The sequence below is a fragment of the Protobothrops mucrosquamatus genome, unplaced genomic scaffold, assembly GCF_001527695.2.
Source record: "Protobothrops mucrosquamatus isolate PMUCROS unplaced genomic scaffold, P.Mucros_1.0 scaffold_256, whole genome shotgun sequence".
Lineage (NCBI taxonomy): Eukaryota > Metazoa > Chordata > Lepidosauria > Squamata > Viperidae > Protobothrops > Protobothrops mucrosquamatus.
This window is the reverse complement of record NW_015386332.1, coordinates 1,451,481-1,468,828: the sequence shown is the minus strand read 5'-3', so window position 1 is coordinate 1,468,828 and position 17,348 is coordinate 1,451,481. Positions and strand designations below refer to the sequence as shown.

Below are 17,348 nucleotides of genomic sequence, written 5' to 3'. Positions count from 1 at the left end.
GCTCAGCCAGGGCATACCAAAGACAAGCTGTTCAATGCTGTCAGATGACAAGGCTTAATCCACTACAACATTTGCAGTCAGACAAATAATCACTCCCCCATATTTAGCATTAGTTTCTTAAATGATCTTTCTTCCACCTAAATTTACCATCACATATGCTACAAATTTACCCCTACACCAAGCTTTTTGTATAGAAGTCAACCCATAGCACCATAAAGACTGAAAATAAAAGTGAAAATGCAAATACCCTTATCCTTCCAACTGTTCATCTGACTGTCCATCTCTCTTCACAGTGGATCTGCCCTTTCAACTCGGTTTATCAATTATACATATCAATGGAAAGGCTGCATTTGGAGAAATAAAACACTGAGACATGAAACGTCAAGCTTCCTCCAGCAGAGGTCTGCAGTCTCTCGCTTGCTGCACAACTGCTGCAGGACTTAAATCACCTGACTGTCTTCTGGGTGTGAAGCAGACTGACGCAGTACAATCTGTAACTAGGCTACTGATTCCTCAGTTCAATCTGCAACCATTTACTTGTTGATAGTACAAAAATCCAGTGGTGTGGGGGAGAGGGACACATTGATGTTGTAATACATAGACAGAACTTTCCTGAGAATGTTTGGAATCTTGTGTAAAATACATGAGACAGTATATGTATTAATAGAAATGTTTTTAAAGAAAAATATAATCCACAATGAGGATGAACATTTAAACTCAGACATGTATAAACTGACAAAACGGACTACTAAGGCAGCTAAAGCAGCATATTTCTAACACAAAACCTCACTGCACAATTATTTTAGTATTATTTCTTCTACGCCTGAAAAGTAGAGCGTATGTATTATATAAGCACAGTGAATCAACAAAGGAGAAAAAGGCCAAGAGAAAGGCAAACTGCTTATAAATCTTAACATTAAACTTCATCAGACCTCAGCTTAGACTTTTTTCTTGTTAGAAACTTACATGTATATATATATTCAGTCATCTTGTGGATATGTAGTTAATTAGTAGCACTAACTTATATATGTAAAAAAGGCATTTTATAAAAATAAATGTTGAACTACTCAACAGTAAAGAAAAAAATTAAAAGATGACTTTTCATTTATAAACAGAAGGTGGCATCAGTTGTCTACTTTAGATTTTTGTAACTTTCCAAAGTAAATGAAATTTCAGAATTCTAGGTGAACTACTTAAGTATTTGTAGCCTGCTTTTAAATAGTTTCAAAGTAAGGCACAGCCAAATTAATGGATCAAATTAATAATCACCCAGTAGAAATCTGGAATAGGAGCACATATGTGAAATAATTTCCAAACCTGAAAAGCCTATATAAAAGTTGCACTTGTCCAAGTTGCCCAAAAGCACATGATACTTAAATAGTTTCAAGCCAGATTCTATACTGAAACCCAATTAAGATTCAGTGCTTTCTTTTACATGTAAATCCATTAATTTGTACCTGCATTTTGAAACAATGGAGGGCACTTCTTGTCAACTTCTAGGTGATAACATCCTTTTAGACACTTGAAGAGTATTATCATAAACCCTCTTTGCAAACTCAATCTTTTCCGAATAAACATTTCCAATTCCTTCAATCATTCTTCATAACATTTCGATTTAAATCTCATCATCATCTTCCTTTGACACTGTTCTGGTTTGTCTAAATCCTTACTAAACTATGGTGCTCAAAGCGAGACAGAATACATGTTAGAATACAATAAAAGGGCTATATAAAGTAAATGAAAGCTTGTGAAATCTCTTTTGCTTTAAATATTTTAATAATATATATAAATTATATTATCTACCTGTAAACTATAGCAAAACTGGGATTATAAATAGTTTTAAATTATTATATTGCTGATCTTGGTCTACATTGCATTATATTTTTATGCTTTACATTGCACTTAGATATTGTGTTTCAAATAAAAATACTAAAAAACTATTTAACCCCACTGATGAACTCTAAACAAAGTTAGAGTCAAACATCTAATGATCTTGTAGCAACTAATAAGTAATTAATGAATTCTTTATCCTTGCAAAGGAAAGCTGGCAATAACATTAATTAGAAGTGAGATCATGCTGATTTTTTTGTATTTTTCAACAAAATATAGTGCTTTAGAAGCCAAGCTTCTATATCCTTGTGAGAGCTCTTTCTTCATTCTCTGTAATTATGATCTTAATAGCCCATTTTTAACTAGGGCAATGATATTCTCCAGCTAGCAGTGATCCCTCCACATTTTAAATGCATTGTTCTATAAAACTGATATACCCAGTTTATAGTAGACATGAAATTAGTTCCAATCAGGCAATATAAGCAAAATTCATTTGAACATATAACTGGGTTTCAGGTTTCCATGGCTCAACACTTAAGCCAAGTTTTAAAAACAGCAATCCTCTTACTACATATATTAATGTTTTTGTTCTAAGAGCCTAATTGATACTTTTTAAATATTAATTAAGGAGGGCCTAAATTATACATTGGTACTGAAATGAATCTGACTGGTTGACATTTTTACTGAAGTAGAAGAAACATAGCATTTTAACTAAAATTAACTCTGAAAATAATCTATTCTTTTTTCAAAAAGGCCAGAAGGATAATTATACACAGTACGAAAGCTAAATATCAAGGCAAAATATAACACCTGGCAGCACATTTTGATCAATTAATCAGTTGGACTATTAGTTATCTTAAGAAAATTAATTACCAAAACTTAGAATGATAGCTACTGTTATAGACAAATGATACTCAATTTTTCACATTTTTAAATTTATTTTAATTTTACAAGCTGCCTAGAGTCATATATTTGAGAAGGATGACTATATAAATCTAATAAATGAATGAATAATTTTTCCTTTTCAAGAATTAGCCATTTAATTGCCACGTTTCGGGCACACAGCTTCAGGATACTGTTCATTGTAAAATTCTCCAGATAATTGAAAATCCTTTTTTTTAAATCATACATAGGCACTTAACAGAAATCAGACATTAAAATGGTATCATGGAACAATTTAGAGAACTGCATGATGTTTTCTGGTGAATTCACAGGACTTTTCACCTAATGCACATGCACCATAGGGCTTAGCAATGGAAAATTTTACATTGTGGCAAAAAAAATCAATGCAACAACAGAAATAGGTAGAAGTCCCTGCTGAACAGGAAGTAGGAAAGGACTGTGCATAGACAAAATACCTTCAAAATACCTACAATAATTTCTTGAGGCAACTGGCCTACAGAGTAACATCTACGTTTTTAAATATTAAGACATCTTCTGAAAAACTTTTCTTATTGTTTTATTCTAATTAGATTCTAATTCAAGTTTCCCCCCCCTAAATCTGCTGTATGCTACCCAGTCACTCTTGGTGAAATGGGCATAACAGCCGCCTTTGGTTAGTTTCAGCACATTCAACAGTTGCAACCTTTTTGGATCAAGGAGACAATGACTACACTAATTCATGCCATTGTCATGTTCTGATTATACAATTGCAATTTGTTTTATATGGGTTGCCCTTGCCAAAGCTACAGATAGTATAGAATGCAGCTGCCTGCTTATGGCTGATAGAAACCAGTATAGCAAAGTGGTATTGATATTGTGAGGGGTGCACTGGTTGCAAATTAGTTCTAAGGCCAAGTTAAAGTGCAGGTAAAATCCTACAACATCCTTATGGCACCAATTGTAACTATGTCAAATTCTAGATAAATTTTCCAGCCCAATATATCACGCTGAAAAGACATGCTACATATTCTCACCCCCTGACCTTCTTGGTTGCATTCCTCTTACCTTGGAATAGCTTGTCCAAGGTTAGGATGATTCCTCCTTTATTATTATTTAAAAAAAACTAGTAGAGACTGAAGAGCATCCTTTTCCATATAGTCTCTGAAGGACACAGTGCTACATAAAGTTTGGTGACAGCCGACAGCAGAAGCCGCAGGGTGTGTGTCTGTGAGAGAGAGCTAGTAGGCTGACCAATGTAATGCAATTCAGGAAAAACAGCATTCCCCCTAAAATTAAATTGGTTCCAATCTTGCTCTGGTTTAGAAAGGCCATTAAAAGACAGCTATTACAGGAGACCTTGTGGGGAAATGGTATGTTTTTTTTCTACATTAAATTTTAATTTTCTCTGGCAAATGAAACGGTCATAGTGGCATATTTTTCCTTTGTTTTCATTTTTACTGTTTTAATCCAGGTTACATGATGAAGAGTTTTAGAATCTCAAATGAGCACGTTGTGTCTAAGGCAGGGGTTCTCAACCAGGGGTACAAGACGATGTTCCAGGAGGTGCAAAAACTTGGGTTTTCAAAATTATAGTGTATATGCATAATTCGTTGCCATTATTTCGAACTTTTGTTAAGGGGTGTGAGAATATATTAGAAGCGTTCCAGAAAAGGTTGGGAACCACTGGTCTAAGGTATGTTGTTTCTAATATTTAGAAAGTTGCATAAAATGCGTTTAAATAAAAATTTAAAAAACAGGACCTTGCCACACAGTAAGGACTAGCACTTAGCACTCAGACTTATATAGTGCTTCATAGTGCTTTACAGCTCTCTCTAAGTGGTTTTACAGAGTCAGCATATTGCCCCCAACAATCTGGGTCCTCATTTTACCAACTTCAGAAGAATGGAAGGCTGAGTCAACCTTGAGCAGTGAGTACTGCATTCTAATCATTATGCCACAACGGCACTTAATAAGGCACATGTAAATGCAGAACCTGTTCTATCTGTTCTGCTGAAAAGCTGTACATCAGCTGTATCATGAGAATATTTCACCTTACTTGTTATGTAAATGGATGTGATTTAAAGATTTTTAAAGCCACCTGACAGGGCTTGTATTCTAAAAGGCAGGATATAGCTGGCTTTAATAACAGGTGTAAAAGAGTACTTAACTTGATATTGTTTCACAGTATACCATATTGTGTAGCTGTGGTTTTCATTTTATATTGCTTAATGCTAAGATAGGTTCTGAATTTCATGTTGGATGAGGAACCAAATAGCCAACAAAATAAAATGTGTAATGCCATCAATAGAGTTTGAACAATTAGTCCAATAATGAAATACAAAGGTCAACCAATTCTACTCACATCTAAAAATATCAAAAGATGGTTGTTTCTTCAATTTATGGAATGATCCTAATTCTGTAACTTTACTCAACAGTTGCCCTAATCAGCATACTTAGGCAATTCTTACAGATCATCCCAGATCTTTATGATAATGCTGATAAATACACACCCAAAGGAAGGGCTGCTGGAAAATATAAAATTTAAAAAGCTCCAGTTCTCAAACTTAATATAATGTATAATCCTCAGGATAACTGTCTAAATTGCACATTAGCAAATACCCCCTTCTTGTTAACTAAATTACCCTCTTGTTAGAAACAAATCACATATACACTGTTGGGTACAATTTGTAATGGATACAATTTCCAACTACAAGCCATACAAAGGACACATGAATTGCTGAACATAACAGCTTTTCTCCCATTCTTTATTTTTCCATTATATGCATTTAGAGTCTATAAACTAAAAAGATCCATTTAGCAACCAATCAAATATTTATTATGAACATAAATATCATTAGTTTGAATACCTTCAAACTAATGATATTTCCGTTTTACAAATTTCTCAAAACCTCTTCCAAAATAAGATCTAATAGAAGCAAATTCTTGAACATAAGAAATGAACAAATAAGGCTTTAAAAAGGCTAATCTTACTAAACCATCATCTTTACCCTTTACTTATAAAATGTCCAAAAGTTTCATTTTAGTTAAGCTTCAGTACTCTCTTATTTCTGCTTTTCCAACTGTGAGGTACTTTTTCCTGAAACAAAACAACCAGGCCTGTATAAGTATGCCAGACAAAACCACACACTACCGATTTATATAAAGACCTTAACAATAGCTGTTTTAAATCTTATTCCAAACCAAAGGTCTTGCCTTTTGCACTGCCACTACATATCATTTCTCTAATGAACTACTCAACATGATCTGAAAAATGAAAGAGCTAAACACACTATATCAAAATGAGATTGCAATAAGTAGGCCAGAAGCTTCAATAATAAATATAATAAAATGTAGTTGCATTTGAGCACTGCACTAAAGCCCACCAGCATCTCAATAAATTCAGATTTAAAACTCACATAAATTCCCTGTAAGAATATTGGGATTTCAGGTACCAGAATTTCCAGCCATTGTACTCAAGCAGAATTCTGGAAGTTGGAAGCATGCAGAGAGAATCAAGCTGGGAAAAGTTCACAAAGACAGTTTAAACTGCAGCATCTACTTTCTGCTATGATCAAGATGAAACTTAAATTAAAATGGATATTTATCTTCAGAACAATGGCAAGCAAAGAACATAGTTGTTTTCTCAGAAGAGTTGTATAATATAAATACACACACGACAGAAACATAACATGCAGAAGAAATGTAAATAGTTAATGATATGCAAAAGAAGTTAAAGCAAATTACCTGAAGGCTCACTCAGCTTTGATGAAAACATAGAAAGGGATTTCTCCTTTTCTTTAATTGAAACATCTTGGCTCTCAGCTTCCTTTCTTACACTGACTACTTTTTTCTCTGAGGGCAAAGGAGTAACATCAGTTGGAGGAAAATGCTCCTTGGCTGCTTCATGTACTTCTCTGTTCAGGTCTTCAGAGGATTTTTCCAAAGAAGGATCCTGCTCTTCAAATTTGATATGTATGTTTTTTAGAGACAAGTCCTGTGCTACTTCTTGGTAAGCAGGTGGTATCAGCTCAGCTTGAAGAGTTTCATAAAGTTTTTTACTTTCATCCTCCTTTAATGTATCTTCAGTACTTCTCATCAGCTTGTCAACTTGATAAGGAACTGTGCCATCTGCCTCTGGAGAGGACTGTACAGGCAGCACAATTTTCTCTTTCACGATGGGTTCCTTAAAAACAGAAAACCCATCAGTATACACACCAAGTTCTTCCATATGTTGCTGTGGAGTCTTTTCTTTCTTAACTAGATCTGCAGCCTCTGCTTCCAAACACCAAGTAGTTGGCTCATTTTTTGAAGTTTCCAGTTGAGGCTGGAATGACTCCAAGTATGGTTCAGTAAGAGAAGATTGTACTTCTTTATATGTCTCTTTCTGGCCTCCATTTGGTATAATATTGGTAGTTGTTTCAAATAATGATACTTTCACAGCTTCTTCTTTCTGCACAAGATTAATTTCTGGTTGACCACTAAATGAATAGCTTTTGTCAGATGGCAATGAGAACCTTTCAAGATGCTCACTGTATTCCGGCACAGGTTGTGATACATACTCTGTGATCTTCGCTTTCGAATAATCTGTGAACTCTGATGAAGATACTTTGGTCTCTTTAACTAAATCACATGCAATTGATATATATGAAGTATCTAAATCTTCTAGAGGCGAGTTACTCTCATTGTCAGGTTTCTTAGCAGCTTCAACCGTGACTTCTTTTGCCTGGATTACTAGTACATTTGTTGCTTCCTGATAAGATGGAGGCTTCTCAGATTTCTGTATTACACTCTCATAATCATTCTCATATTCATCAGCAGCAGTGAAAGTTTCAAGAGGGGATATTTCAAGCTGCACAAGAGACCCTCCAACCACAGCAGAGTTTGCAGTTAATGGTGCTTCCATAACAATATCTGGCAAGATAGGGGATGGAGATGCTTCAGACCCTCCTTCAAAGGAAGGGCAGAGCTGTACAGCAACATTCAAAGACTCTTGTGTTGACTCAGATGTTTGAACCAAATCAATCTTTGTTTCATAAGCAAGCTTGGGACTAATTACATCATGAAGTTCACTCTCAAAAGCTTCTTGAACCAAATCTGGAGTTAGACCTTCAGGGACATTAGTATCAGATACCTTCTTCAACAAAATCTCTTCTTTCTTTGAATCAACTTTCTGCTCTTGGCCACTTGTCAAATCAATATGGGTACTGCCAAATTGGTCCATCATTTCTGCTATCTTTTTCTCATCTGTTTTATTTTCATATGCCTTTTCTTCTGTTAGAGAGAGAGATGTAATCATGTTGCTCTCAATTTTCTCTGATGATTCAAATTCTGTACAAGTAATGTAAGACTGTGAAGATTCCTTTGAGGCTTCTGGAGTGTTGGGGAAAGAAATATCTTCATTGCTGCTTTCATTCTCCTTTTCAATGATTTTGTGGGCAGGCAGAGCCTTAGCTTCCTCAACATATTTGTCTGCAATACTTCCTAATTTATTGTCTATCTCATTCTCAGATACATCCTTAAAATTACTACTTTCATTACTAACCCAGGAGAGTTCAAAAGGCTTTAAATCTGCATATTCATCTCTTGAATAATGATTATCAACTAAAGTTATATTTTCACCATGATCATAGATAGCATGCTTCCCCTCTTCAAGACACTCTTTTTTATCTTGCTCTACAAATAATTCAACAGGTGATTCTAGAGACAAATCCTGTTGGCATATGGATAATTCTTCTGTATCGGCAATTCTTTTAGCATCCAATGGTTCCTTAGTCTGAAATAGGCAGAATGAATGATCCTCGCCATATGAAGATTTTACATTTGCAAATTCATTGCCATCATCTGCAAGGAATGGGTTTTGTGCAGTTTGGGTAGTAAGTTTAAATACATCACTTCCAATTTGACTGTAACTATGTTTTGCAGATAGTTCATCTGATAATGTATCAAGAGCTGCATACTCTTTAAAAGGATTGACTGAAAGAGTAGAGAGGGAGGGAAGAGAAGCAGTAGCATCAAGAGAGGCAGCAGCAAAATCTTCTTGCCTGGCTGAGCATGCATGACCCAGTTGTTCTTGCAAGTCCATACCTTTGTCTGTGGCCGTGGACAGAAAGGACAGTTAGCAGCAATGCAAGCAACCTCAAAAGTTAAAGCAATGCTAATGACATGTTCCAAAACAATGGCTAGCCCAAATCTTATTGTAGAATGATTAACAGAAAAAGCATGCAAGATTAAGAAAATAGAATCAAAGTTAATGAAGCTGTGAACACTATGCAAAATAATAAACCCCTGGCAGAATTCAGAACAGTACTAAGTGTACAAGCTTCATAACACAGACATGAGTAATGGTTCTCCTTTCTCTTAATCCTCCCCTTTTAAAAAAAAAGTTGCCAATATATAAATACTATTTCTGAACAATAATTCAGAGACTGGCTAGTGGATACAGACAGACATTTCTTTTTCCTTCCCCTGCTTTTTCTGTTATGTGTATTATATTAGCTATGTTCAGTACTAATCAGCTTCAGGGGAAATCTTATTCAGCATTAACCAGAATAAGTACTAACAATGTGAAAAGTAAACCCTAGGAAAGAGAAAATTAATGCTAGGGAAATGGAAGAAAACACAAGCCTGTAGCCTATTTCCAGTTTTAAAAACTGGTAACCTTTGCACTTGTACTAGTCCATATAACATGTCTGAAAAAAGGGGAAAAAACTTACTACAATTATAGTAACAAGCAGTACTAACACTAATACGTCATTAATTCTACATAATTAATGCTAACTATGTCAGCAACAGGAACTACATTAAAAACAGTTTATCAGTACCTAAATCATCTTGTAGAGAAGGGTCCAAGAATTCACAAAGTGTGGTTTGAATTTAAAAGCATTCACTTTTAATTTGTATTTTATTTTATGTCATTAAAAAAAACAAAGTTATGTTTATTAAATTTAGAAGATTTAACATTCTTGGATCCAAACCAAATTTTAGTAAATACACAAAGATGCTATTAGTGGGAAGGGAATACAAAGGACACTGGGCGTACTCTAATGCAAAAGGCTAGCTGAAATGACTTGCCTGCAGAAGAATGCATCAGAGGTTCAGATGCAACAGGAAGAGCAAAAAGTGTCTCATCTGAAAAACAAATACAGTATGACCTCAGCAGAAATGTATGAAAACAAAATATTTTCAAAAAAAGAAATAAGGGAAGGAAATATTCAGTTTACAATCTTTAACAGATATTTTACACAAGAAAAATGAAGGAAAAATGTGAATATGGAAGTTACATACTATGTCTCCAGTTTTGTACTACAAACAACATCCTCTATATCAGATGGAAGTGTAAATGATATCAATTATATAAGAGGGAGATCTGGGATCACCAGTCAGGTAGAACTCTTACAAAGCACATTACATTAAACAAAATCAAATGTAGGCATTTTTAGAGCATCTAATGACTTCACAAATGCAGATAAATATTTCAGTTCCTTTTACCAGTCACAAGGAGTTTTATGGGATGGAGTTGTATGTGCCTCTGGTAAGAGATAAGAACTCCTAACTTTTATTAGCCTTCTACCTTTTCCAATTAATATGTAAATAACGTATTAAATAATAATTGTATCTCTGGTAAAATTAAATACCATACTGAATTTAGCAATGTAAAATTTTAGGAATCACTGTGTTATTGAACAATCAAGAATGTCAATATAAAGTCATGAAACTGCAAGATAAGCAAAATGCAACATGCTAGATTGAAATTTCATATCTTTTTCTTCTTTCACAAATCTAACAAGTTCTTTCTGCATTTTAATTTAATTCAACATTTCAATAGTTAGTAATATACAACAATGCTGAAGGATTTACACTGAATCAAATAGTAAAACATCAATTCAGATACTGAAAAGAAAAATCAGTTTTTCTCCAGCTTTTAGTTCACATCTTTGAACAATTCTGACAAGCAACTATTTCACAAATAGAATGCTGAAGAAATACAAGAGTGCATACTAGTTCGATAACTCAATGCAGTCCTTTGATTCAGTGTCAAAGCAGCTTCAATTTTCCAAATCAATTTTTTAAAAATTATGCATATATAAAAGCTCTTCCACACTATCAAATCAATTTAGACAAATTTGATTCAATCCAACTACTCAATTTTATTTGGAAAGCTAAATCCATTCATATACTGTATTTAATTGAACTGTCTTCTAATCCAAGAATAGATACTAGAGGCGTATAGATATAAAACAGAGATGCTTTGGATTCAGTATGGGCACCTCACTATGCCTTTTATGAGTTCCTTGGAGAAGTGTACCATTCAGACCACAAAAGGCATGACCTGTGTTGGATCTGATTACTACATTGCTTTATGCTTTCCAAGATACACCTGTTAACTATTTGCGTTAAGATAAAATAAATTTGATCTTTAAAAACTATTTAGAAAGTGAGCCAACAGACCATTTTTAAGCGAGGCAATGCGTATTATTACTGAATACCAATAAAGGTAGATAGGTATCATGAGCCCACTAAGTAATTTTGTAAATGGTTTGCTGCCAGAAGTTAGCACAAGTAAAATACCTGAAGATCTCTGTAGTGTAGTGGCAACAGAAAAAATTGAGCTACTGGCAGATCATTATATGCAGTTATAAGTGCTCATAACTGTAGGCATATATCTGCTGGGAGTGTTGTGGCAAGGGACCCTAACATAATGTAGAGGAAATTCCTTTTGAATGTTATTTTGATATTTAATATTCAATTGGAAAGTTTGGCTACATGTTCGCTATTGGATTTTGGACTGCTGCACATTAACTCCTGTATCCCTGAGGGTTATACTCATGATAAAAAGATCAACAATCTTATATGGGCTGCAGCCAGTGAGAATACAATTGACATGGTAATTAATTTGAACAAATGGCATGTCCGTGACTGCTTCTAGAAGCTGAAAGCTCTCAGTCATTACCACAAGCATTACAGGTAGTCCTCAACTTATCACCACAATTAGAATCAGAACTTCCATCACTAAGCAATATGGTTAAGTGAATCATTCTGAATCATTACCTTGGAAACCAAACAAGGCATACCCTCTATGAGGTGGAGTGCCTTTTTTTAGTCCAGTGTGGCAGCAATCTGTGGTCCTCTGTGGAATGAAGGGCTACTATTGCCTAAGTAGAGAAGCTACGCTGGCTGTATTTCCTTTTGTGAATAGTGGCAGTATTCTTAAAGCAGCTGCCTGGTTGCATAGGTTAAGTCTCATCGTTCTCACGTAATGCTGGAAAGGAATTCTAGGCCAACTAGGACAATCCTTTGCACTGCAGATGAGTGCTACAAGTGGGCGCTAGAAAATGTGATCAGACTAGTGTTGTGGGTGGAGGGAGTGGCAGCAGAAGTAAATTTGGCCTGAATATTTATCATACAACCAGGGGATGCTGCAACCTTATAATTTCGAATGGTCACTGAATAGTTGCTGAACAAATGCATGTTAAGCAAGGACTAAGTGTAACTGGTTTTTTTCTATATTGTGTTACTTTGAATATTATGGTTTTAGTTTTTAATGCATTTCCAAGGTCAATTTTGACTTTTGTAGTACCACATGATATGAGGCTATGACATAAAAGTATTTTTATTGGTTAGGAATTTAAGTAAATCCTATTGCCAATAGCTAGACAAGAAAGGCTAACCTAATGGGGATCAGAAAAGAGAAAGGTACCACTCCAACTACATATTTCAAGGAATAGAGAAACACAAATGTTGCTCCATTATTGCAGTAGAAAGTTGCTCTTTTTTTATTCCCTAAACACATTTACATTCTTGTTTCTGCTTAGAGTTGTTTCATTCATCTCCACAGATTCTGAACTAAAATATTTTTTTACTCTCTTACACATATTATGTGGTACTTCTTTTAGAAGAGCAGCTGAAAAACATGTTTTAAAAATAAATATTTCTCCATGTCATTAATGGTTTTATGTTATATTGAACATTCCCTTCATACATAACATTTTGTACAATACACTTCTAAAATATCAGCTCTTATTTTGGAATTTTCCCTCAATTTCTAAAAACCAAATTTTATTTAGCTTTTGATTTCTTAATATTTAATTAAGCAAAGGAACTAATTCTAGTTTTATTCTGAGCAGTCATCCCTATGCTTATTCAACAGAAGGATCTGGTAGTGAAAATAAAGAAGCACATTAAGTAAATGTGGTGATTAAGGCACCATGTGAGTTATAGTTCTTCCTTAGGCAGTGAATCCAGATGAGTGACTTAGGGCCAGTTACTCTTTGTCAGTCCTAGGACGAATGATAAATCACTCTGAAAATCTTGCCAATAAAACTCAGTCAGGAATAACTTGGGAGTCCACATTTCAAGTTGCTAAGTAATTTATCATTAGAATAAAATATTATCATTTGTTATTGCACTATAGCTTGAAAATATATACTAAAACATGTCTACATACAGATTTTATTACTTTATATTACTGTGTAATTTTTTATAGTTTTAACTACTGTATTACTACGAGAAAGTTTTTGAAGAAATATAAAACAAGCAGTTAGACAGAATGTTGGGAACAGCTGGTAAGCATTATATATCAATTAGACCAGTGGTTCTCACCTTTTCTATACCACGGACCTCCTTTAAATACCTTTTGTTGCCACAGCCTCCCCCCAAGACTTAACTCAAGATTTAAACCACAATATTTCTTCAAGCCTTCACAGACCTCCTGTGATGACATCATGCCCCCCCAGGGGTCCGCAGACCACAAGTTGAGAACCACTGGAGTAGACCACTGTTGAAAGAAATACACATAAAAAACTTGTCTTTCTACATTCATTTTTCTTTGAATTTTGCAAATCAGTTTGCCAATTAAAAAGGGAAGAATACCTGGACAAAAGTGCAAACAAGCATGAATATATACTAAAAATATACCCAAATGGACTGCATCCACAGATGTTTGCAAAATTAAATGGCTTATACAGAACTACAAACATAAACTAGTATCGTAGAATGTGCAAAAGCAAATTTTAATGAATTCATATTTAAAAAAACAAACAAACCCCTAAATGATTTACCAAAATGAGAAATTAAAAGAAACTTATAACAGGTAAGTTTCCCAAAACTTAATAATCTACAAATTTTAACAGATTTTCATCTGACAGGTTTTTGCACTGTTGTAGTATCACGTGCAATTTAAATAGGATCAATTACCAAAATATTGTTTGAGAGTCACTAATAGATCAGAGAAAAGGTACTACTTCACTTTAAAAAATAAAAAGTTTTAAGCATGTAATAAGATATTTAAAATATCTATTGATGCTATCATTATGTCTCTTCTTCAGCCCAGACAAAACAACTCAGAAGTATAGGCAAACTGAAACACAGATGGGTTTGTGACAGGCATGCAACTTGCCATGATGACCTGCCTGCTAGGAATGAAATCTGTTAACTGCCTAAATATACTACTGGGCAAGCAAATCACCCACAATCAAAAGCCTTCAGCTTCCAAGGATAAGAGCTCATCATCAAAAATTGGATCTCAACATATCCTCCTATGAAAACATTTTTCTCAATTTCGAAATGATCTCTTCCTTCTCTCATGTTCTGTGACACTGAGGAAGCTACCCTCAGGAGCAGGACAAGTGTCTAATTCCAGAAGGTCTTGTCCACATGTCTTACTGCCTTTATGGGCATCTGCAACCCAACCACCTTTATTTCAGTGGAAAAGGTTTGTTTTTTGAAAGCAACAGCTCAACTCACTGAACAAGTACTTTTTATACCTAACAGGCAGACCATCAGTTGTTGAGAATAGGAGAGCATACAAGTTTTGCTATCATATATTAGACCCTCCTGAAATAAATCAGAAAACATTATCTTCTCCTTTCACTTTCTACTTTCATATACTATTTATTGGCAAGTTGGGCATTCTTGCCATTGTTTTACTGTAAAAGCTAGTTTTATTGTATACTTTTACAGCATTTGTAATGTTTTCCCTCCAAAGGTGAGGGGACAATGCGCTCCTCCCTTCTTCTTTTGCTTAGAAAGCTCCCTTCTTCCTGTTTGTTCACCCTGCTTATGAGTGGCTAATTGCTTCCTCTTTCCAGAGTCCTAGCTATCGTGCCAATACTGAGATCATCAAATATATAAGTTTAGTTTGAGGTACAGGGTGAAAAACTAAATGCTGCAAATTTCTTTAATGAAGTATATTCACTGGGTGAATATATGCTCATAAAAAATCTTACTACATGTAATTAGCTTGTCCCACAGGACTTAATAATGGTTATGTTGTAAACTTATATACTTCTTGTGGAGAGGAAGGAACTGAAAAGATTAACTTTGGTGTTTATGTCAGTAGCACTACATGACACAGTATCAAACTGTGATTTCCCCACAATCTTAGACATTGTTGCAACATTATATGAACTTGCATTCTCAACCAAAAGTTTAACAGATTTCAAGACAAGTCTCTGCTATTGCTTGCTTTAAGAAATCACTGGGAATATACCTAAGAAGTGGCAAGAAGTTGCATAAATTTAAATATTACTATAGCATAATATAGTTGCTACAGAAACTGATGTAATGGTTCATTTGTGTATGAGAAATATCAAAATAGTATTTTTTTTTAAATGCAAAGTATGAGGCAATTTAGGAAGAGCTATTCTGCTCACCCTAATTATACAATGAATTGTCAATAATTATAGATTTAATGCAGGGGAGCATTGTAACAATTTTGAAAGATGACTAAAAAGATAATCTTGAAAATATGTATATGTTGTTGAGTTATTGAAGTTTACGTATGTGACCATTCTACCATACCCACAATTTAGGGAAATACTGATCTTATTTTATGCCTTCTTGTACTGTAACTTGTAAAGCTCGTTACATATTATATCCTAGAGAATGTGAGACTGATACAACTGGCAAATTGCCATGTAAATTTCATAAAATGTTATTGTTTAGGGAAAATTAACATTATCTTTCAATTGATACAAAATTAAGGTTAATGTTGGATACAATCTTCAAAATAAGTGTTCTGTCACATATTTAGAAGCATTATATAAAATCATATTAACAAACAAATGTCTAAAGAACTCTATTAAAAATATAAAAATACAAACTTCTGTGTCTATCCATAAACCAAATTTACAAGGACTGATCTTAGATTTACTGCCTCCAAGTACTATGCATAATAAATACAATGTTAATTCTTTTCTAGAATTTCATATTTACATATAACATAGTCAATAATCTTGTCCAAAAAGGCAGACTCTTAGAACATATAAAGTACCATTTTGCTGTCCACCCCTATTATGCCAAGATTAGACACAGGGCATAGAAAAACTGTTGTATATTCTAACAAATTTGTTTAGTGTAGCCAAGAAGTGATATTTGGAATTCTTGAGTGTAATCCTTTATTGAAGTTATCAATGAAGCCCTAAGACAGCTGTGTAATATTGTTTTTAAAATGATTTCTCCAATTCTTTCCATAAAGATGGCTAGAGAAATATATTAATTTCTTAATGTGCACAGCCCATATTTATTATTCATGATGAACATCCTGCAATTATCTTTCGCATAAAACTTCCACTCTTGCAAACATTTACATTATCGTAAAAGACAGCTTAAAAATAAGCCTACAAATATTTATTACTCCATTTGACTAGCCATTACAGAAAAAATATTGTGTAATTTGGAAAAATTGAATGAAGAAATAAAATCTGGGACTGTAAAATTTGCAATGAAAAGTTAGAACTCATATAATATTTAATTTTACACATACACTATATTTATTAGATCAGCATATAGATCTTTTCAATGGCTTTTGGGATAAGGCCCTATCCCAAAAGACTGGAATGCTATGATAAAACTCAAAAGTATCTTCAACAAAATATTAGGTTTCTTCTTGCTTTTTCGTCAATTTTGGAGACATCCAGTGTTTGGAAATGTTAGTGTTGTGCCATATTTTTTCCACTTGTTGATGACTGTCTTCACTGTGTTCCATAGTATATCCAATGCCTTGGAAATATTTTTGTACCATTCTCCTGACTGATACTTTTCAACAATGAGATCCCTTTGATGCTTTGTAAATTCTTTACAGACCATGGCTTTTGCTGTAATTGCTGAATAAATGTCAGAAAAATCTTAGTAGAACCACTGAAGTTTATATGGGCTTGATCAGATTCTCTTTAATTGATGGCAGGTGTGTGCTGCCTACTATTTAACTTCAGTTTGAATTGAGATTGGTTAATTCCAAACACAGCCACATCCCTACTTATGGGGGGGGGGGGGAGGAAGAAATCACATTGTAAATTTTTTATTTTCCCCTAAAAGATGTTAGTTTTTCAATTGTATTGTACAATTTATATGTTATATTAAAAGTGGAAAATTTCTGAAAATGTGGTGTGTAGACTTTTTATATATACTGTATATAGTAGCAAAGAGACATGCATTTGGTGGAAAACCAAAATAACAATAAATGGTATAAACTAAACAAAAGTAGTAGAAACTGATTCTACCTCCATAAATGTAAAAGAAAAAAAATAGAATGAATTTTGGAGGTTGGGGAAAAACATACAGATCTCAGGCTGTAATTTTCCCTGTCCATAGCATCGTTCAGGGATACCTTGGTAAGACAGCCTTGTCAGAAAGTCAAG

The 17,348-nt window shown here is 34.1% G+C and overlaps 1 protein-coding gene across 4 annotated transcripts in view; it reads right to left on the bottom strand.

Annotated features, from left to right (window-relative positions):
* RTN4 (reticulon 4) overlaps nt 1-17,348 on the bottom strand; it is a 39,431-nt gene that overhangs the window by 17,643 nt on the left and 4,440 nt on the right. The window contains exon 2 of one of the 4 annotated variants that reach the window (XM_015831433.1): nt 9,784-9,840. The exons of 1 other annotated variant lie outside the window; for it this stretch is intronic. In XM_015831433.1, the coding sequence (XP_015686919.1) occupies nt 9,784-9,840 (57 nt within the window). Of the gene's footprint in view, nt 1-247; nt 447-6,456; nt 8,795-9,783; nt 9,841-17,348 lie in introns of those variants that run through there. 2 more of the 4 variants (XM_029287206.1, XM_015831440.1) reach the window with 2 other exon arrangements.